This window comes from Suricata suricatta, chromosome 9 (assembly GCF_006229205.1).
Source record: "Suricata suricatta isolate VVHF042 chromosome 9, meerkat_22Aug2017_6uvM2_HiC, whole genome shotgun sequence".
NCBI lineage: Eukaryota > Metazoa > Chordata > Mammalia > Carnivora > Herpestidae > Suricata > Suricata suricatta.
In genome coordinates, this window is record NC_043708.1 from 49,895,376 (window position 1) to 49,918,458 (window position 23,083).

General features: G+C 35.4%; 1 protein-coding gene across 1 annotated transcript in view; it reads left to right on the forward strand.

Annotated features, from left to right (window-relative positions):
* MDGA2 (MAM domain containing glycosylphosphatidylinositol anchor 2) overlaps positions 1-23,083 on the forward strand; it is a 779,701-nt gene that overhangs the window by 694,690 nt on the left and 61,928 nt on the right. The window contains exon 10 of the mRNA XM_029952652.1: positions 6,823-6,971. Coding sequence (XP_029808512.1) covers positions 6,823-6,971 — 149 coding nt within the window. The remainder of the gene's footprint in view (positions 1-6,822; positions 6,972-23,083) is intronic.

Consider the following 23,083-nt stretch of genomic DNA (forward strand, 5'->3'; position numbering starts at 1 on the left):
GCATATTGATTCTTTCAAAGATTTTTCCCTTTGAGGCGCCTTTGGTGGCTCAGTCAGTTAAGCGTCAGACCATCTCAGGTCAGGTCAGTTCGTGGGTTTGAGCCCCACATCGGGTTTCTGTGCTGATAGCTCAGAGCCTGGAGCCTGCTTCAGATTCTGTGTCTCCCTCTCTCTCCCTGCCTCTCCCCCGCTCACTCTCTGTCTCTGTAGCTCAAAATAAAATAAAGACATGAAAAATATTATAAAAATTAAAAACTTTTTTAAATCCCTTTGACTTCATACAATTAAACTTTTTTGGTCCTCTTTCTTTTCCTCCTCTTTGAAGATACTTTTACATTGTGTTGAATCAAAACAGTAAGCTTTCAGAAGGATAGGATACCAAGAGGAAATCTCTTCACTCTTCCTCCAGGATGAGATGCATACAGTCATTGTCCCTCTCAGTTGTAGATTCCAGTGTCCAAGCAGTGTCTGCACATTGAAAATTTAGGAGTTTACCCACAATATCCAGTTAGAGGACAAATGTTAATTGGGTGTTTACCTTTAGTGAGTTTTTTACTAGTTTCCTACCTAGGGCTTTTTACTTACCTGCTCCACTCTGTTATTTCCTAACAGTTATAGTTGAAAACTATAAAGTGGATTTATATCCTATTCCTGATTTAAAACTTAGAAAAATCACCCATTTCTTTTTTTTAATTTTTAAGTTTATTTTACTTATTTTGAGAGAGAGAGAGAGGCAGAGAGAGAGTCCCAAGAAGGTTCCACACTGTTAGCGCAGAGCCCAACACGAGGCTTGATCTCACAACCGTGAGATCATAACGTGAACTGAAGCCAAGAGTTGGACACTTAATGGACTGAGCCACACAGGCACCCTAGAAAAATCTCCATTTCTATAGAAGCATCTATTTTCACTTCTTTTTAATATGGCTTGAGATTCACTAATTTGACAAGAAAACATTTATAGTTCCAACAGTTGCTGTTCTTTTTTCTGTCCTGTGGAGGAGTGACAGACCTACATAGATTTTTGGTGTCTTTCTAGTAAGCTGGCCTCAGCCTTAGCAGGCCTCTGAGTCTGAACACAGTGTGACTACTGTGTTTGTTAGCTTCTACTGAAAATGCATCCAGGTACAGAGCTGTGATTCTTCCAATATTTAGAAGTCTTTTTTGTTTGTTTAACTCAGTGCATCATCAATGTTTAAGTTTCCCATGGATTGCTATAGCCACTTTTCACTCTTCTTGTGGGAAAAAAATAACATTTGAAACATTTAAATTTATTATTTTTATACTTTGCAAGTGTTTTTATGAAATTCATTCATTATTACCATTTTGATTTTTAATTTAGTTCTCATCCAATTTGTTGATTTCACAGAGTTCTTTTCACTCTGGGAAGTGAAAATTAGTAGATATACTATAAAATCTTTTCTCCTAATTAAGTGAGTACTGATTAAAATGATTAGAGTGTAATTGGGCTCTATGGTAACTATCAAACATCTTATATCAAGCAAGGCACTTCATCAGTTGGCACTGACTGATTCTTCCTGTCTTACTCAAGTACATGAGTGTGTCAGCTCTTATATGACAGCTGATGGGACCGTCCTATTCATCAAAAGTGCAGAGTTTGTAGGAGAGGTGGGCATTGCATGCTGGTTATACCAGGTCCTGTGGTGCTCTAAAATATTATCTATATTAGTCATTTTTCTCCATCAAAGGCCATGCTTTGCTTCTTATCTTCTTCATCCCTTCATAAGCCACCCCTGTCTGTCCAAACAATTTCTTCTTTAAGATCTATAGAGGTGTCACATATGTCCTTTGTGAAGCCTACCTTTGTTCCCAGTAGAGAGTATCAATTATTCTTTCATAGAAGGTCCCATAGTATTTGTTTATCATTCTCTATTGTATTTCTTCAGTGCCCTGGGGTATACTTATTATAAATTATATTTTGTGTTTCTGTTTATCTGCAGACTAATTCAGCTGTTTATTGGCTGTCTTAGTCATTCATAATTGGACATTTTCTTGTGTGTTAGTAATATATTCTGAATTCATATCCATCAAGGTTTAATAGGATAAATTCTCTGTAGTCTAAGTTGGGAGTATGTCTTTCAAAGATAATTGGTATTGGATTTACTCAGGTACTCCAGTGGTATCACCAGCCAAGGATGATTTTTTGTTTATATATATGTTTGTCACCTTCCTATGCTGGTGAAGGGAAGCTTTATTCTAGTCTATCCTATGTCTGAGATAACTGTTTTTACTGATATTGATCCAATGTGAAGGCCTCATTTCCATCTTCTCATATTACACTGGCCCATTAACTTTTTCTCTGGATCTAAAATACCAGCTCCCAAGGGTATAATGACCAACAACACTCCTTTCCTCCCTAAACTCTTATTCGGTATCTGGTTTTCAGTTCTGTGTTTTTTTGACACTCAAGAAATAATTCCTGCTTGCTTGCAAGCTTACAGAAGCATCTAAGAAATATTTTTGTTATACTTTAATCTAACATTCTTAGACTAGGAAAGTGACATGTTATAGCTTCTTACTAGAACTTGAACATTTAACTGATGCATAAAATCGTATTTTAAAAATCCATTTAAACACTGTTCAAAGGTTATTTGCAAATAGAGTAAATATATTTATATAAATTCTATTTAAATTTTTGTGCAATTATTTCATCTATGTATATTTTAAGAATGTTTTAAAATCTAAGCTCCATGTACATAATGTATCTAAAAATTATCTGCTAGTTTAGATAATGAACTAGGTCATTTAGTCTAAAATTTTAAACTGGGACAGCATTGAATAAAAATATATCTAGAATATAAAAGAGAAAGAAATTTTTATTGGCATGCTTGCTAGAAGGAGAAAAAAATGCCCAGAGGATAGAAAAGAAAAAAAATGTGTTATGAATTCTTTGCATGTGCAACCAGCAGATGTCATGTGTGGTTGTCAGAGCCTCAGACTATTATAAGCATATTTCCTTAGTATTATGTAGAACTTCTTAATAAATGACTATATAAATATTAAATATGATTGACTCTGAAATCAGAGAAGAAATGTGTGTTAATTTAAAAAATTACTAATTAAATGAAATCAGAAAGCATATTCCTTCAGGAAAGTTTCTACAAAAGAGATTTAGTACAGAGTGTGTTCTGAAATATAAGCAATAATGTCTATATTTAACTGTAACTCGTCAAGATTCCTTTTCAGTAATTATTTATTACTAACCAATTTACTTATACAACATCTAAAAACGTTTTCATCTGTTTTTTTAATCTTGATTTATTTTTGAGAGAGAGAGTCAGAGTGGGAGCCTGGAAGGGGCAGATAGAGAGGGAAGCACGCAATCTGAAGCAGGCTCCAGACTCCTAGCTGTCAGCACAGAGCCCGATGCTGAGCTCAGTCTCACGAACTGCAAGATTGTTGATCTGAGCTGAGGGCGGACACTTAACTGACTGAGTCACCCAGGTGCCCCGAAAACCATTTTTATCTTTTATTCTAAGGTTGTGAAGTTCAACCAAAAATTCTTTCTAAAAATTTAAAAAATAAAACTTTTTCAATTGTTTTTTTTAATTTCATGAATCAAAGTCAAAATTTGTAATGGACCCTGCTTTATTTGATTATTTATTTATGTCAGCTTTCATACATCATCACCATTTCTACTTTGTTCCTATATTTCTTTATTGTCATCTGAGATATTGGAGCAGATCATCTCTGAATTGTTTCCTATTCTGATTGTCCATGAAAGATTACTATATATTATTTACTCACAGTAATACAGATATATCAATGCGAATAAAATGTTTTTTAAAATATTCTGGAAAGCCTTCATAGTAGTCTACAATTAAATATAATGATGATGGAAGTTTACACTGAAATTTGGATCTATTTGGAGTGTTAGATGACATTGAAAATAGGCCTTGACAGATTAAATTATTCATAGAGTCATGAGGATTTTTTTTTAATTTCAAAGTCAAACTGCTTCACTAACCTTAAAATATTTATTTAGATAAACAATGAGTTCTAGAATTATGGCAATTTGCATTTATGAGCGGCAGCCAGTTATCCTCCTGACACACAACAAAAAATAGGATCAGATTATAGGTAATAGTAACATGCAATGGAATCTGTAGACTAGTGTGTCTTCTACTATTAACGTGATACAATAAACAGTAGGCAGGTGTTTCAAAGCACTCGATAGATATGTGACTCAGTGGTACTTTAAGGACCACCTTGTGGAGAGTCACCCATCTCAGCTCTGCTAAATTACTAGTAGGTATTGATTAAATACCTCTGGTGAAGAGAAAATCATAGGCTCCTAAGGTAGATCATTGCGTGTTCAGAAAAGATCGGTAGAACATTTCTACATCAAAATGTGTTTCTTTCTAATAACCACCCACTGGTATTCATCTTATTTCATAGATCTGTTAACATTTGTCTGCTCTTTCTCTGTAATAGAATTTCAACTCTTAGAAAACTGCATTTGCCTAGTTTTGAGAGATTTTTTTTTATACTCCTATGCTAAACAGCCACAGGTTATGACACTACTCTGTGTCCTCATTCCGTTTGAATGCATCATTCACTTTATAAACAGGGATGCTTAGAACTAAATTTAATACCCCTGCATTTCCCCATTATTTAAAATAATAAAAGCACTCCCCCCAATAAAACCTACTGAGACTCTTACTTCCTTAATCCCATCAGACTCTGGTCTATAATGAAAACACTCCATGTTTGCATTAGTTACTTAAGCAGCCCATTGCTTCCTTTATACATGTTGGATGCTTATCTTTAATCAAAACCCCTAGCTCTTTGTCTAAACTGCTACTAACTGTACATCCTCAATAATGTTTTGAGAAATTTGGTCTGAAATACAAGTTGGCAATGACATTTTGGATATTGATTTCTTCGTTCAGAGTATTATTTTCCTCTCACCTAGATTTTGTTCTTAAGTGTTGTGAACAATGGATTTGTGCTATCAATGAGTAATAGGTAAAAATGTCATAAAAAGATAAAAGAAGCAATAAAATGAATGTGATGGCTTTTTTGTAGAGATCTGCTTCTATGCAGAATACCTCCTTTTAATCCATTTTTGATTCAACTGAATGAATATTCATGAAACTTTTCTTTCAGTCACAATGTTGATGTGGAAGGCTTTTCCAAATGTTACTAAAATTCATATATTTGATTCCATGTATTTAATTTAGCTAGTAAACTTATAAAAAATCTAATTCACTTCATCTGATATTATTTTTCCCGGTGAACCTTTCTGGGGTAATACAGACTATCACATCTGTTCTTAGTGGGCAAAATCCATCCTTTATCTGTTAGAAATTTTTATGGGCCAGGGACCCTGGGTGGCTCAGCCGGTCAAGCGTCTGACTTCAGCTCAGGTTGTGATCTTGCAGTCTGAGTTTGAGCCCCACATCAGAGTCTGGAGCCTGCTTCAGATTCTGTGTCTCTCTCTCTCTGCACCTCCTCTGCCCATGCTTTATCTCTCTCTTTGAAAAATAAATAAACATTAAAGCAAAGAAATTTTTATCGGTCAGCTTTTCTGCGACTATTAGATGATAGATGAGTAGTGATGAAGAAATACGAAAAACCAGGTAACAGAAGTTCCCACAAACAGAAACCAGGAGGAAAAATCCAGGAAGACACTTAATGTTTAACTTCTATACAAGAAAAAAACAGAAAAGATGTTGAATGAGGGATGATAAATGTATAACTTAACTCATCATTCAATAAGAATTGCAAAGCTATTTGAAAAGTCTAAAAAAATGTTAGCATTTTCTATGAGGACAGAGGCCATCTTTCATTCATTGTATCCCCAGTGCCTGGTATGCCACATGGCATTTAATAGGCTCTCCTTTGATATTGTTCATTTAATAAATAAATACATTATAGGTAAAAAATGGAAAGTATAAAGAAATCTATATTTCAGAATATCAGGAAATTCCAAATGGTCTGTGCATTTTTCAACTTGGTAATTGAAAAAAAACAAACAAACCTGAGATGGTTTATAAATGTTATATACACTATCTGCACTTCACATTTTCTTAAAATCGAAATAAAAGTCTCTTTTATTGACCCAAGTTCTCATATCACTGTGTTGTTTGGGCAATTTCAAATTTATTAACCAAACAAATCTAAATACAACGTTTCATTTCTACTGATTTTTTTTTTGACAGAATTGATCGTTCACTTGCTGATGCCACAATTTTTATTTTCCGCCTGTTGACTGTTTTATTCCTTCTCAGGCTTTGCCAGGGCCGTTATCATCACTCATCTGTCTTAATGCTGGATTGGCCCAGGGTCAGGCCTTAGTCGTCTTCTCTGTCTACTCACAGCCCCTTGGTGACCTCATCCATCTTGTGGCTTTCAATTTAAAATCTATCTATATGCTTATGGTTAGCAAGAGTATAGCTCTAATCCTGGGCCCCTCCTGAATTTGAGACTAGTATATTCCACTTGATGACTGCATTTAGATCATTTAAACTGCTCAAAAATAACTTACTGAAGTTCTCCTTCCAAATTTGAGCCTCCCATGGGTTTTCATCCCCGTTGACGGCAGCTCCGTTCTTTCTTAGACCAAAAACTTGTAGTCGTCCTTGATTCTTCTCTTTCTTTCACACTCTTCATCTAAGCAACCAGGAAATCTTCCTTTATCTATGCTCAAATTCTCCAGAAAGTTGATTAGATTTAATACTATGACCTTTCAAGTAGAAGAAGTATTCATGGGACACATGGTAGAGTGTGGAAAAAGGGCCAGAAAGAATAAGCATGTTTCATATGTCATCATTCAAATTTAAGCACTTTTTCTATTTTTAGGAAAGGCCTATGCTCCAGAGTTCTATTACGATACCTACAATCCTGTGTGGCAGAACAGACACCGTGTTTATTCTTACAGTCTACAGTGGACACAAATGAATCCTGATGCGGTAGATCGGATTGTTGCATACCGGTTGGGTATTAGGCAGGTGAGAAATTTTTTGGTGTCTTTTTTTTTCCCTTTGTGGTTCTCTCTGAAGACCTTGTTACTATGATTTGTTGCTATACATTTTTAATCATTTGCATAAACTCCAGAATATACCTTCCATATGAAAGATAATTGAGCTTTACATAGAATTGTTTGGAATTATTAACGAATGTTTGGAGTTAAGTTTTGCATTTTTTACTGTGACAGCAGACATTCTAAAGTGACATCCGTTGAGTCTTCCGAGATCCTCCCTCACTAGATATGCTGCAGTAAGTGCACTGTGTTACTGCTATGAAGGAAGCTTATTTAAGATGTGCTTACACTTATGTATACTGCGTAATTCTTTGTCTTGTTTCCTAAGGAGTTAGACGTCTTACTTATTTTTACTCTAAAGGATTCAAAGTAAATGAGAGGGATGTTTTAAGAGTGAATTTAATATATTGGAAGAATAGAAATATTTTAGTTAAATGAGCAGAAACAATCAAGTGTGGGGTTTTCCTAGAGTAGCTGAAGATTTTGGGTTATGTGAAAATATATCTTTCAGGTGAATTATCCTTTAACCCAATTATCCTTTGTTTGTGTAAATGATATTTGTGAAATTTAAACATGGGCCCTTACATTGACTCCTGTTATATACTTTATTATCTGAGGTGACTGTTCCAACATAACAAAACATTTTTGAAGAGTTATTTGATTACTATACAATCTATTAACTTTCCCTCACAACTTTGTATTATCCGCAGACTTGTAAAGTGTTGTTTTCCACTTCCTTGATAAAATAACAGATAGCATTTTGAGTTTCCACAGTAGAAAGGACAAAGTTTGCTTGGAGAAGATTGATCAACCATTAGTCATCCCCTCAGTTTATATCATCATAAAACCCGTGTTTTTCTACCTTGTTCACAAAGTTATAATAAAAGACTATGTAAGGTACATCATTCAAATTAAAATACATTGTGGATTGAATATTCATGTCCTTCATGTCTAATTTAATCTAAAAAAAAAGAATCATTTTTCTACTGAATACATTTTGGCATTTTAAAATCACCACCTTATTATCTACGTGTTCACAGGTCACTGATAGAGCAGACAGCAAGGGGATCATTGAGAAACTTATTATTTTCCTTTTACTTCAGTTCCTAAGGAAATCTGGGTAAATCCCAAACCTATATCAAAATTGTTTGTTCTACTCATTCTAATTTGATGATAGTTTTCCCTAATAAAGAAAATATAAACAAGAAAGATGAATAGTTCTTTGTCAGAATTTCATCTTTAGTTTCTTACTTTCTTCTTCAGTTACATTTTCTTACAGTAGCTGGGTAATGGGCCATGGCTCCCTGTAAACTGAAGGGTTGCCTGTTTGGGGTCTGCAGAACTTACCCAACTCTGCTCATCATTACCTTTCTTTACTCTCCTGTCACTCAGAACCTCCGTTCCTGCATACGCTGTGTATGCAGCTCCCTTGTCTCTAAGTCAGACTTAACAGAGAGTCATTCCTCCTAAATTGATTTTAGCAGAATGAGACTTCCTTCTAAGAGGGATCCAGCTAACTGAAGCCCTTCCTTCTTGTACACATTTTGTACTCATAATTAATAAACTATCTTCTCTATTATGTTTCACTATGATCACTAAACTATTTTCCAATGGCAGTTTCTCTTCAGATTTTCCTCTACTCTTTTAGTATCTACTATAAATTCTTATTTTTACATTTCTGGATCATAAAGCTAGTGTATACTCCTAGTCACTACGTTGTTCCTTGTGAACAAGGTAGATAATTTTTCCCTACTCTGCTACTTTACAATAAATCATATATGTGTGTATATGTGTGTATAAATTTCCTCTATTTTTAAAATTATGCATTCCAAGCATATCTGGCTTCCAAAACTAGCCAATCTAGCCTCATCATTTTTTTTAACTATATAACCTTGAGCAGGTTTCTGAACATAATCTATGCCTAGATTCCTAAATTGAAGGTTCATAAATTGAAGGTAATGATACCTTTTGGGCAATTGGATGTGGAGTGGAATGCATTCCACATTTGCCCCACCGGCCAGGTTCCCTTCTGCAGGGCACTCTGTATGTAAACATCTGTTGTAGTTCTCCAATTTAACCACCAGAGTTGTGTAAGGAGTTTTTATTTTTTTTTTAATTTTTTTAATGTTTTTTATTTATTTTTGAGAGAGACAGCGCGAGCAGGGGAGGGTCAGAGAGAGAGGGAGATACAGAACCTGAAACAGGCTCCAGGCTCTAAGCTAGCTATCAGCACAGAGCCTGACGTGGGGCTCAAACCCACGAACCGTGAGATCATGACCTGAGCCAAAGCCGGACGCTTAACCGACTGAGCCACCCAGGCGCCCCAGGAGGTTTATAAAAGGTGCATTTTATGACCTTAGCATTCTACTACTTTTATTTTAGTTGTATTTGGTAAACTGAATATCCTAGGCCTAAGTATTATCCCAAGCCATGACTCACAAAGTAATTTCTAGCCATTTTTGTCCCTTTGTCTTATTTTCATTTCAAACGTGTTGTCTTTTGTAATATCCATTTTACTGATTCAGGTTTTTCCACCTTGAGTCTTAGTTTAAAGCCTTCTTGATCAGATCAGTAAGTCTGCTGCTAATACGATTCTTTCCAAGTTTGTGAGATTCATGCCATCCACTAGAGGAAAATGCATTTCTGGTGTTAGGAGCCATGGTCTGGAAAACAGTGCCTGTTTCTTACACGATTTTGAAGCTAACTCTTTCCTTGCCAAACATTCTCTCTGAGCTTCTTTGTTATTAGGGTTTTCTTTTATATTTAGAAATGAGTCTGATTTTATTTTGGGTGCTTTTTTGCAGTGGTCTATTTTAATTGGTAACTTTACTCGCACTGTCTTGCCACAGGAGAGGAAGGAGCTTTGTTATATTTGGGGGGATGTCTCAGTAAAGAGTAATGGCCGCATGCTACTCTGGGAATAGGAAAACGAGTTTTGTAGAACAGAAGGAGTGGGTTATCCCCTTCTATTTTCTCCACTACCATGTCCTTTACTGAACCTAACCCTTACAAGAAAAACCGTTACGTGCAAAATAGCCTCAAAAGACAAATTTTCTTTTGAAGGTTCCTTATATATCAAAGCTTAGGAAGGGAGGGCAAAAGCATTCTAGATACGATGAAAGTGATACAGTTATGTAAGAATCTCCCCTGCTTGGGGCGCCTGGGTGGCTCAGTCGGGTAAGGCTCCGACTTCGGCTCAGGTCAGATCTCACATTTGTGGGTTAGAGCCCCGCATCAGGCTCTGTGCTGACAGCTAGCTCAGAGCCTGGAGCCTGCTTCCGGTTCTGTGTCTCCTTCTCTCTCTGCCCCTCCCCCTCTCATGCTCTGTCTCTCGTGTGTCAAAAATTAATAAAACATTAAAAAAAAAAGAATATCCCCTGCTTAATAGAAGGAAACAAAGGTATTAATGTAAAGTATGGTCATTTTTCTATATTATCTTAGAAAATTTAGAATTCTTCTTTCCTAGGCGAGTATAAATAATTAGGTATTAACATGTTTAAAGACACAGATACCAGCATTTTTATCAGAAATCAGTCTAGATTTCTGATCTGATGATCACTGTAATGAAGATTTTATATTACATAAAAATGGCCTTTTTCATCTGCCAAGCTATCACAGAATCTTGAATCAAGAGCTTTTAATATAATCAATATAACTTGGGTGATATTGAAATAAACAATGTTAGGAATGTAACTCCAGCAACATGGATTTTATAAATGGTTTAAAAATGGATTTTCTTCCCTAATAATTAATATTTATGCCTTTGATTATGTGACCAACTTTTCCTCAAGGGATTATTAATAATTTATGTCACATATTTCCTGTTTTTAAACACTTATCTCTTTAGCCAGTATTTTTATTTTGAGCATAGATATCTAAACGATGTCTTTGACCCACAAAATATGCAGATTATCTAGTGCAGAGCACCACCCCTTTTAAATCGGACATAGCTTTAATTATGCAATACATTTCTGTATTAGATAAACTCTGTAAAGCAAATTTGATTCTTAAAAATTAATGACAAAATCAATTCTAGAGAGCCCGGCTTTGTTTTTAAGCCAGAAACTGTTAAAAACCTTGTTACCTATTATTTAATTCAGTTGATAAAATCACTGCTGTGTTTTTATAATGTGCTGATAAATCCACAGCTGGTGAGTTGGTGAACTGACCCTGGCATTCCTATAGCTTTCTGGTAAATGAATGATAATTTCAATTAAACTATTTAGCCTATATTTAAATATGATGAAGAAAATTCCCTTTGAGAATTGGCTTATGTACTTTTTTTTTTTAAGTTGCTGCAGTTTATTAAAAAAAAAAAAGAACATTGGCATTCTGGAATCACCTCTTTAAGAGATTTAGAAAGAGAACAAATACACCATGTGAAGTTAAAGAAATTAATGTGTGGAAAAAAGTTTTCGCAAAATCTTAATGTCCTTAATTTATACTTTTTAGGCTCAGCTAAGCAATTGTTTAATCTCCTTAGACAGCTACTAGCCTCCCAATTATTTGCTTCATTTGTTGCTTAACAGGAAAGAGAAGAGGTTATTTGAATGTCTGCTTTCCTTGGTATCTGAGGAATTAAGAAAAGCAAAACTGTTTCTGAGTTATCTGAATGTGCCATGAACAACATAAACATCATTTGGCCACATTTGAAACACATGCAGCTATAGTTCCTAATAATTAAAGAGTTGTGAAGATTTATACAGGTTCTTTTTTATATTCTGTCATAGAGATACATGACTAAGGCTTTTTGACTGTCAATCTTGGAAAGTAGGCTGTTTTATGGAATAAAACGAAAGTGCCTCTGTTTTGTCTTTTAAGTTGATATATTAAAATGTTTAGAATTGTCATCTTAATTTGATCACTCAGTCAGTAAAACTTTGAATAAGTTAACCCTCTGGTGATTACCAGGAGTTCAAGAAAGAAGCATTTCCTCAGTGTCTTGTTAAAGCAAGTCATAATAGAAATATGTACAAAACGCCACAGAGACAAGTAGAAAAGCAGTAGGTGCTGCAAGGAAGTGGGGGTAAGAGATGTGATCACCAAGTTAGAAACTTGTTTTGTTAGTTTTTATAGATTTATACTTAATTTTTTCATAAATGGTAATCACTAATAATGACTAACCAAGAAGTCACTAATTATGAATATGGTTTTTGGTATAATTATTAGATGAATTTATTATAATTTTCAATTGAGTCTCTATACATGTGACTATAATGACTGAGCTATAGTTTATTTTTCCTTCCATTTAAAACATTTTTGTTCTTAATCACATAATTTATTGCTCATTGTTTATTAAAATTTTAATATTATAGTAGATCATAGCAGTTAAAAATTTATAAATGTATAGGGAGCACCTCGATGGCTCATTCAGTTGGACATCCAACTTCTCAGGTCATAACTTCATGGCTCGTGGGTTTGAGCCCAACATTGGGCTCTGTGCTGACATCACAGATCCTGGAGCCTGCTTTAGATTCTGCGTCTCCCTCTCTGCCCCTCTCACACTCACACTCTGTCTCTTTCTCTCTCTCTCAAAAATAAACATTATTTTTTTTAATTTGTAGATGTATTATATACACAAATGACCATATGTATGATCATTGTGGTTATTAATATTGCTAAGTACCTAGTTTAAGGTATTGATAGAAGCAGAAAAATTTAAGGAACATGGAGTATAACTGGTTGGTCATTGGGAATCATTTTTTATCCTTTAGCAACTTGTATAAAGAAGTACTAGCAGTCTACAGATGCTGAAGTAAAATGGTAGGATAAGACAAAAGTGAGATCAGTGTACATGATTGACTTAAGCCAATTGGACAGATTTCATTGAGAGATGATTGGAGGAACCATTTGACATAGGTTGACATTTCATACTGGCCCAGGGAGATCTGTGGAGAATTGATAGATAATATGGATTCACTGTATAGTCATAAATCCTGAGTAAAATGAAATGTTCTTTACATTAAAATGATCATATCATATATAATATTATGATAAATGATATTACGGTAGAGGCAGAGAAGAAAATTAGGAATGTTTGAAGGTAGGTTGAGTAAGATTTACATTAGAGTAGTGAAAGGGGAGAGAGAAAAATTGAATTAAGAAAATGTTGAAATGGGCAGAACTTGAATATTGATTTAGTTTTTGAGAAACAGTTTTTAAAAGTACAATGACCGTTGTTCTCTGCCATTTACTTCAATCTCTTTAGTGACTGTTCTGGAAATCATCAAATAGATGAAGAAGAGAGTAGGTGACAGAAAAATAGAGAAGCCACTTTGTCAATGGCCTCTTTGGCTCTGGAAAAGCAATAAGCCATAAGCCAGTTCATAAAAGTGGTTATCTCTCCATCTTCCAAATGAAGGGCACTGCACATAGACTCTTCACCATCCCCATAAATACTAACCTCACGCTGTGTTTACAGGAAGGAACAAATATAATACATTTGAAAGACCTGGATAAGCCAGGGGCCTTTGCAATGAAAACCTTTGTGACATAGGGGTGCTTTGTCTTGGAAAATTCCAACTATCTCCTAAAGAGTTTTTCTGAGTCTGTGGCCCTTTTTACAGATTTAATTTTGTGTAGTAACACTGCTCAGAGATATTAACGAGAATTTTCCTTTTACTTGAATCAGATTGAAAATGAACAACCTCAAAGAGAATTTTTGGAGTGGAAGATTGTTAAATTATTTATAAAAATGAGATATCGAATCAAAGTTTGCAAGAATGCTCATATTTTTAAGTTGAACTGGTTAAATTTGAGTGATAGTAAACATAAAACAAATAAAGGTAGTCTGGTCAGGAATGTGCTACTAGAATTGGAGTGAACACTTCTCCTTGAATATATAAATTTACAGATCAAAAGCATTAGACATAGAACTGGAGATAGCAAAAATGTAAAGACATAATTTACATCATGAAGACAGGATAGAAATTCCAGTGAAAAAGAAATAACTAAGAGGTAGAAAATCTACTGTATCAAGGAGACTAAGGGAAGAGTAATGAATATATGCCTGAGAGGGGGAGGTGGAGGTGGTGGTATTCATTTGTTTAAACAAATTTTAAAAGTTTAAAAAGGTGTGAAATTTTAAAAATACCAGATACGGACAAACCAGTGTTGCTTTTCTATTTAAGGTAATTAAATTAAGAAAGGAATGGAAAAAATAAAATGTAGATAGGTTTAATATTATTCTAAGGTCAAGTGATAAAAAATCTAATTGAGCTGAGCCTATCTTGGCTATCCATTTGAATCAGTATTTTGTTAAGAAGAGAACAAAAGACTATATATTTTCTTGGATAAAAGACTAGTTCTTACATGTCTAAGTTGTATAGTTTGTAGTCTATAAATAAGTGGTTGTTATGGATTCCCAGAATTTGCTCCCAATTAAAGAAACTATCCAAAAGACCTATGTATAATATATTTTGTGCTTTTATATATTATAATAGTATCTAATATAGATTCAGGGTCTTAAATGACTACGACTGTAGAGTTCATTGGAAAATAGTCATTCATTCAACTACTTTTAAGAGAAAAAAGTATCAAAACTTAAAATGGAGAATGAAGTTTAGATTAAGAGTCTTTGTTAAATTAAACTTTTTATTTTAATTAGAGTATAGTCAACATACAATGTTAGTTTAGTTTCAGGTGTATAATGTAGTGATTCAACAGTTCTATCCATTACTTAATGCTCATCACAAGGATATTCTTAATCCCATCAGATATTTCACCCATCTCCCACCAACCTTCCCTTTGATAACCATCAGTACCATCAGCTTGTTCTCTATAGTTAAGAGTCTATTTCTTGGTTATCTCTTTCTTTTTTTTTCCTTGTTCATTTTTTTCTTTAAATTCCACAGGTGAATGAAATCATATAGTATTTGTCTTTCTCTGACGACTTATTTTGCTTATCATTACACTCTATAGCTCCATTCTTTATCCACTGATCTATTGGTGTATACTTGGCCTTCATTTTCTTTTTTTCATGCTTCAACACTATGCAAGTTGTTTATTTCAATTCAGATATACATATGGATGTATAGTCTCTATCTGTACTCTATGTACTATGTCTGTTAATAAACTGAACATGCTGTTGTTCTTTGTGTTATAGCAGTTCTCAAATATGAAAGTGCATCAGAATCACATATAGTGCTTTGTAAAACAGTTCCTGAGCCCCACTTCCACAGGTTCTGGGGTATGGTCCAAGTATTTGTATTTTTAACAACTTCCTATGTGATCTTGACAAAGCTATAACAGGGCCATATTTCAGGAACCATTCTTTATTGAAGGGACTAAGATCAGAGTCCATTTTCATCGTTTGGCATTTTCTCATAATAACATTCCAATATGATCTCAGCATTTAAAAGGTGTATAAAGGGTGTTTCAAGCAGAGTGCTTGGCATATGCCGCTCAACACAATTTTTGGAATAAATGATTTTGAAATTTACATGTTATCATGAGTAACTTATAGTGGTTACAGTGAGTTCCAGCCAGAGATGTATCTTGTTATGCCTGGATTGATGCATTTCCAAGACCAGTGATTATTAAAATATTGTTCTCAGTCTACCATTAATCTTCAAGATATAGAGAGAACTTAAATGCAAAGGTTTTCCTTAGTCCTTGTGGGCATAATATACACAGTTCCTTAGGCCTATATTTGGCCTATATTTGTATATATTTTTAAGGATTTTTTATGAGAAAACTATAAATGGAGTATTAAAAGTTAACTTATTTATGGTATGTGTAAACTAAAATTTGTATTTGGTAGTTTTCTAATGACTGACTCAGTGCTTCATTGAGGAATGTGACACCTGGAAACACTATTACAACTCCTCAGTGGCCATTCCCTTTCAAGTTCAAGAATGTATGATTGTCATACATTCTTGGATTGATAACCATTTTCTATTGCTTCTTTTCATTGTCAGTTATAAATTGCCATCAGTTTAGCTTTATCACTTTCAGTTTAATTCTTTGCATTTCTTAAGTTGTCTGAAAATGTGGATCAAACATATTTTTATACTTATTTTCATAACAAAAAAACTAATAACTTTCAACAGTTAAGATATTTTAAAATAGCTGCAATAATATGTATGTTTGATAAATGCAAAACATGAAAGATTTCACAAAACTTACTTAACTGCTGCCATATAGTCGCTTGATAATGGATTGTCAGATTCTCCAAGTTTCTTTTCTTTTTTTTCAAAAAGTTCAAACAAGAAATGTGTTTCGTGGACTCCAAGTTCTGGAAGCCATTTTTGAAAAGATGGAGCAAGAAGTTGAGTGGGAATTTTAAGGCAATAGTTTGAGTAGCAGAGGCATTAGTTATTCTTACCAGCTGTTCTTGAAGTATGTATGCAGTACAGGCTGGTAATATGCTTTACAAGTATACTACCACATTTAATTTTTCAACCAACACCGTGAGGTAGATATTACTATTTTTCTGTATTAAGGACAAATAAAGCATGCGGTTAAGTAACTCAACCAAGATCAAAGGTGAAATTAGGATTTGGACTCAAGCCATGTGGGTTGGAATCTGACAAGTGTCATTCAGCTGAATTCATTTGAGCTTTGTGTCTTTATCTTTTTCTTCTATTTCTTCTTTCCTCCCCCTCCTCTTTCTTCTTGTTCTTCATTTTTTTCATTTTTAAATTTTTTCATAGTTTATTTCAGGAGATAGAGAGCGAGAGAGCATGAGCAGGGGAGGAGTAGAGAAAAAGAGAAAGAGAATCGTCACCAGGCTCCATTCTGTCAGCACAAAGCCTGATGAAGGGCTCATGACCTGAACTGAGATGAAGAGTCAGGTGCTTAACTGACTGAGCCACCCTGGTACCCCTCTTATTTTTCATTTTTTCAGTGTTAGACTTTCACCTTATTTTCTAGCTTCTCTTGTATTAATTTCTTATCAAAATTTTCTACCTCTTTTTGTATTAACTGAGTTGCTATTCATATTTTAATTTGAATTATATATATATATATGTATATATATATGCCCACATAGTTGAATATTATATTTTTATTCCTTTAATTTCTTCTGTATTTGAGGATACATCTACTTTTCTACTTACATGTTTGTATTTTATACAAACATTTCTGGTTTTGGAGATCTTTTCCTCAATTTGTTATTTTATAATTTATTTAATTATGGCATAATAGGAATACCTGTTTTTTGTTTTAAATTGTAAATGAGGAAAACATAACACAATTGTTTGATTTCAGAATAAATAATTATATAAATTAGAAAAGTATACCAATATAATAACACCAAAATATCTGCTAAATTGGTATTATCAATCTTATTTAGGTACAGAAATAATTTTATGAAAATTAAGTTATACACTCATGTTCTGCAGAGAGAGGGGTCCTTGGAGAACTAGAATATTAATCTTGTTTGTCTAATTCCAGAAGCTGTTTTCTTAACTTCCGTATTTCACTACTATGAAACTCTGTGTGCTTCTGTGAATCATCAAAATGTAAAGTTTGGTAAGAAAGGTTATTGGATAGGCATTCCAGAGCTCTATCCTGAAAAGGCATACATGTCTGCTCACTTCTTGCTGCTCCTTCTACAGCCAAATACAAAAAGGTTATAAATCAAAATAGCATGTTTGCTGTGCCTTAAATAAATGAGGCTAGACAAAATGGGGTTGGGCTTTATTGTAAATGAATGCTTAACTCTACATTCTATATTTCATGTCAATTTATAAAGAAGTCAGTCATAAGAAAGAAGGATTCTTTCATATAATCAGCCAAGTGTGTACTAAGCTCTGATTAAGTATGAAGGACTCAAATGTCAAGCATTTGAGTTGTCAAGGAGATGGGAATGGGTAGGTGGGATGATCATCTTATCCTCAGGGATGGGTACCCAAGCAGGCAGTTACCATACAGGTTGATGGGCATAATAATCGGGGTGGGTGTAAGGTATTGTGGGAAAACATTGGAGGAGAACCTAAGATCACTTTGGGAGGCAAGGATTGCTGACATTTAATAGGAAACTTACATGGGAAGAGTGAATAGAAGTTCCCCCCCCCCCCCGATCAAGGACACAGAGGGAATTAACATGTATATACCTGATACAAATCCGGCATGGTAAGTTCAGAGAACCGAAAATAAAGCTGAGCATACTGCAAGAGGGGAGGGACCAAGCTGGAGATACGATAGACAGAGGGCCAGATGAACTTCACCCTGAGAGAAGTGGGAGAGCCAGAAAGAGCCAAAACAGAGGAGTCAAATGATGGTTATGGTGGTACAAAATTAAGAAGGTACAAACGAGTGAGAGATGTTTTTTTTTTTTTAAATGATATATAACAACCACACTCAGTTATGCTGCCTTGGTGATGGGGGAGAAATTGGTTTGGTCACATAAGGAGGATTTGATGATTAAGTATAGATGGGGGAAAGAAGGAAGCAAGTTGGCAGAAATGAAAAATCAGTTCACTACTTATGTGCTTGTTGTCTTTTTAAAATCTTATGTCAAAACATATGAATATTTGGTTCTCATTTCGATAGGTTAAGAAAATATTCTTAAATATGATTTTTTATAGTAAGAGGAAAATAAACTCCTGTTGAGATGAACGTTAAGGCATATGTTTAGATTTTTTTTAACATCTATTTATTTTTGACAGACAGAGATAGAGCATGAGTGGGGGAGGAGCAGAGAGAGAGGGAGACACTGAATATGAACTGTCACCACAGAGTCTGATGCAGGGCCAGAACTCAACTAATTGCAAGAACACAACCTGAGCTGAAGTCAGATGCTTAACGGACTGAGCCACCCAGGTGTACCATTAGGCAAATATTTAATGTAATGTTTTCAAGCAAATTTACACTGGTAAAATTTTTAAATGAAATCTGAAGGAAGTTTCATGTGATAATGCAAAAGAACCCTAATGTATCCCAACAACGTTTTTTTAAAAAATAGATTAGTGTAAAATTGGTTTCCATACAACACCCAATGATCTTCCCAACAAGTGCCCTCTTCCATCACCACCACCTCTTTTCCCCCCTCCCCCTCCACCTTCAGCTCTCAGTTTGCTTTCAGTATTCAGTAGTCTCTCAGGTTTTGCATCCCTCTCTCTCCCCAACTCTCTCTCCCTCTCCCATATTTCATTCCTTCTCATTGCCATGTAGTACTCCATTGTGTATATTTACCACATCTTCTTGATCCACTCATCAAGTGATGGACATTTAGGCTCTTTCCATGATTTGGCTATTGTTGACAGTGCTGCTATGAACATCGGGGTACATGTGCCTCTATGCATCAGCACTTCTGGATCCCTTGGATAAATCCCTAGCAGTGCTATTGCTGGGTCATAAGGAAGTTCTATGGATAGTTTTTGAGGAACCTCCACATTGTTTTCCAGAGTGGCTGCACCAGTTTACATTGCCACCAACAGTGTAGAAGGGTGCCGTCTCTCCACACCCTTGCCAGCATTTGTAGTCTCTTGATTTGTTCATTTTAGCCACTCTGACTGGCGTGAGGTGGGATCTCAGTGTGGTTTTGATTTGTGTTTCCCTGATGATGAGTGATGTTGAGCATCGTTTCATGTGCCTGTAGGCCATCTGGATGTCCTCTTTGGAGAAGTGTCTGTTTAGGTCTTCTGCCCATTTCTTCATTGGGTTATTTGTTTTTTGGGGGTGGAGTCTGGTGAGTTCCTTATAGATTTTAGATACTAGCCCTTTATCTGATATGTCATTTGCAACTATCTTTTCCCATTCTATCGGTTGCCTATTAGTTTTCTTGTTTCCTTTGCCGTGCAGAAGCTTTTTATCTTGATGAAGTCCCAAGAGTTCAGTTTTGCTTTTATTTCCCTTGCCTTTGGGGATGTGTCGAGAAGGAAATTGCTGCAGTGGAGGTCAAGGAGGTTGTTTCCTACTTTCTCCCCAAGGGTTTTGATGGTTTCCTGTCTCACATTCAGGTCCTTCAGCCATTTTGAGTTTATTTTTGTGTATGGTATAAGAAAGTGGTCTAATTTCATTCTTCTGCATGTTGCTGTCCAGTTCTCCCAGCACCACCCTCTAAAGAGGCAGTCTTTTTAAAGCAGCCTTCCATAAATATAAATGAATAGAGATCATACCATGGACACTTTCAGATCACAGTGCTATGAAACTTGAAATTAACCACAGGAAAAAGTCTGGAAAACCTCCAAAAATGTGGAGGTTAAAAACCACCCTACTAAAGAATGATTGGGCTAATCAGGCAATTAGAGAAGAAATTTTAAAATATATGGAAACAAATGAAAATGAAAATACAACAATCCAAAATCTTTGGGAGCAGCAAAGGCAGTTCTAAGAGCAAAGTACATTGCAATCCAGGCCAATTTCAACAAACTAGAAAAAGCGCAAATCCAAAATCTATCGGAGCACCTACTGGAGCTAGAAGGGAAGCAGAAAGAGCACCCCAAACCCAGCAGAAGAAAAGAAATAATAAAGATCAGGGCAGAAATAAACAATATAGAATCCAAAAAAACAGTGGGGCAGATCAGTGAAACCGGGAGGGATCAGTCTATTGACGCCAGCTGGGTTGGCGGTGCTGCTGCCGGAAGGAAATGAGCTGCGTGCTCCTGCAGCGGAAGTGCGCTCCCAGCCTCCACTGCTGCCAGCTCCCTGCTAGGATTGCATACGGGTGAGGGCTATTTTTTCCCTGTTGGCACCCCAGATTCTGGATTCGCGTGGCCAATGCTGGAGTAGAGATGCGCCGTGGAAATAAGGTGCGTGCTCCCACCCCGCAGCTGGGGCCAAAGTGTGCGCCCCTGGGGCTGCTGACTAGGCCTGCTGACTCCCCACTGGGATGGCACAGGGGTTGAGGCTGTTTTTTCCCTTTGCCACCACCTTTGGGATTTGGGCTGCCCAGCAGTTATATATGGAGTGAGAGTTTTTCTCTCCAAGCGGGGCTAAGTGTTCTTTATCTCTTCTCTAGAGACAGTACTATAGCGTGTTCCGTCTCTCTGTCTCTTCCCTTTGTCTCTCTGGCTCCGCGTGCTTGCCCCGCATTGGGCTGGGGCTCCCACCTCCCCTGCCCTTCTCGGGCTGGCCCGTTTTCCAATCTCCCCAGTTGGCACTCACTCACTCAGGCATCTTTGAGGTTGTCTTCTTTCTGGAGTCCGTATTTTCTCCTTCAGCTCTTGCAGATGAGAGTAATGTCCTCAGTTCGATGGATGGGGCAGATGGAGTTTACAGAGCCCCCTTCCTCTCTGCCATCTTGGCTCCTCCCCCTCACAACTTTTTTTTTTTAAATATCCTAAGATTTATTCTCTGAGACTCAATTCTTAGCAATATCACATAATAAAAAATTCATAGGAGGTTTTCTTATATTTAATAACCAACTCCTCTGCTCAGGGAAGCTAATTTTGAATACATTTGTCTTTACTTATGGTACAAGGTGCTACAATGATATATCTTAAAATGAGAGAAAATTTTTTAACACATTTTTTTTTCTTACTTTACACTGTCTCCTCTATAATTTTATATTATTCCTTTTTTAGAAAGTATGTTAGTGCCCTGCAGGTATTAGCATAGTAGGTTAAGTACTTCTGTACATTAATACAAAATGATTTTTACAGTATCAATTGTTTTATGGAAGGGAAAATATTAAGGCTTGCACCAGGTCTTAAGTCTCACTCTTGGAAGGGACTCATATCATTTTTGTTCCTATTTCCTTGACTTCAAAGCAAGCCCTATGACTTTAGGTGGGGTCAACAAGGCAAACAAGTGTTGTCCTCATGTACCTTCAAAGATAAAAGAAAATATTTACAATGAATGCATATTACTATCCAGAATTGCCTTTCTAATCAGCAGTGTTTGATTGAAAATATTAATAATATCATTTGACTTTCTGATGAAACTGTATTCTCAGAAAGATCTACTTCTTAAGTTTACTTCTAAAATATTAAAAGAATGAATACAAATTTTATTATGCAACTACCATTTAGTTCAAATAATGAAAGCATAAATAATTCAAAGGGGTTCAAAAAATGTCTTTGAGTGCCTGAGTCAATAAATAAATGATGAAATAAATGCCCCTGTATTCATCTTATCTATGATAAAGAATAGCACATGCTTTTGTATATAATTCATCAAGGCCTTAATATTCTTTGATTCTTCTTTTGTAAGTAGATGTTACATACCGTTATATATACATAGGATAAGAAGTGAAACTGACAGAAAAAGTCCATGAACTCATAACTCTTACTTTAGAGAGCAGACCAAAACAAACACGCACACGCACACACACCCATAGATAGAAGAAGTTTATTGCTAAGAGTGATATGAATGTGGGCTAATTAGTGCTATGCAACAAATAAAGCAGAGATAGAGGAAAAACTAATATCATTAAAATTTACTCTATTCAGAGAATCTCATGAAAATATGAAAAGGTAACAAAAATCTTGTCTTTACATTCCCCACATGGCATCATTTTGAGACAGTTTTCAAGCCATGTTCAGAGGAAGTGGACTTATGGAATTTCTTCATTCAATTGCCATTTTAGTTTTTCTTAAAAACTAAAGAGGTAAGGCAAATGAACCAAAAATTCACTCGCTATATTCATTACTGTTAATTATGTTCAATAATATAATATTTTTGTGTTGGCATATACTTTAAATCTATACTGAAGACATATTAGGACCAGTCAGTATGTAACAACCTGTTCACAGTTTGCAAGATAGGTTGCTTGCATGAAAACAAAGCGCCCTCTGAGGAACCTCTACAGATCTACAGGGCAGGCCTGAGGCATTGATACTCCTAATGTGTCAATTGTAGCTGCTTTCTCTTGCTTTACTTAACAACTTATTTTGAATTTTGAATTCCAAGAGTCACAATTTTTTAATTGGGAGAGAATGTTTTTAAGTAGCTCCAAAAAACTGTTTAGAGTGTTAGGATGCTGAGACTGGTGGTAAAAGATAAAATTAAGAAGGGAAAAGTCGCCCAGAGTGTAGCATGCTAAGAAATCAAGAACTAGGGCTTAGGTGTTTGCCCCTTCCAGACAGCTCTATATTGCAAATGGCTTTTTTTTTAACCTTTAGTTTCTGAAATTCTGTGTGTTGTTTTTAGTGCTCTTAATTTCTACCCCAATTTTTTAATAAGCTCCAGGAA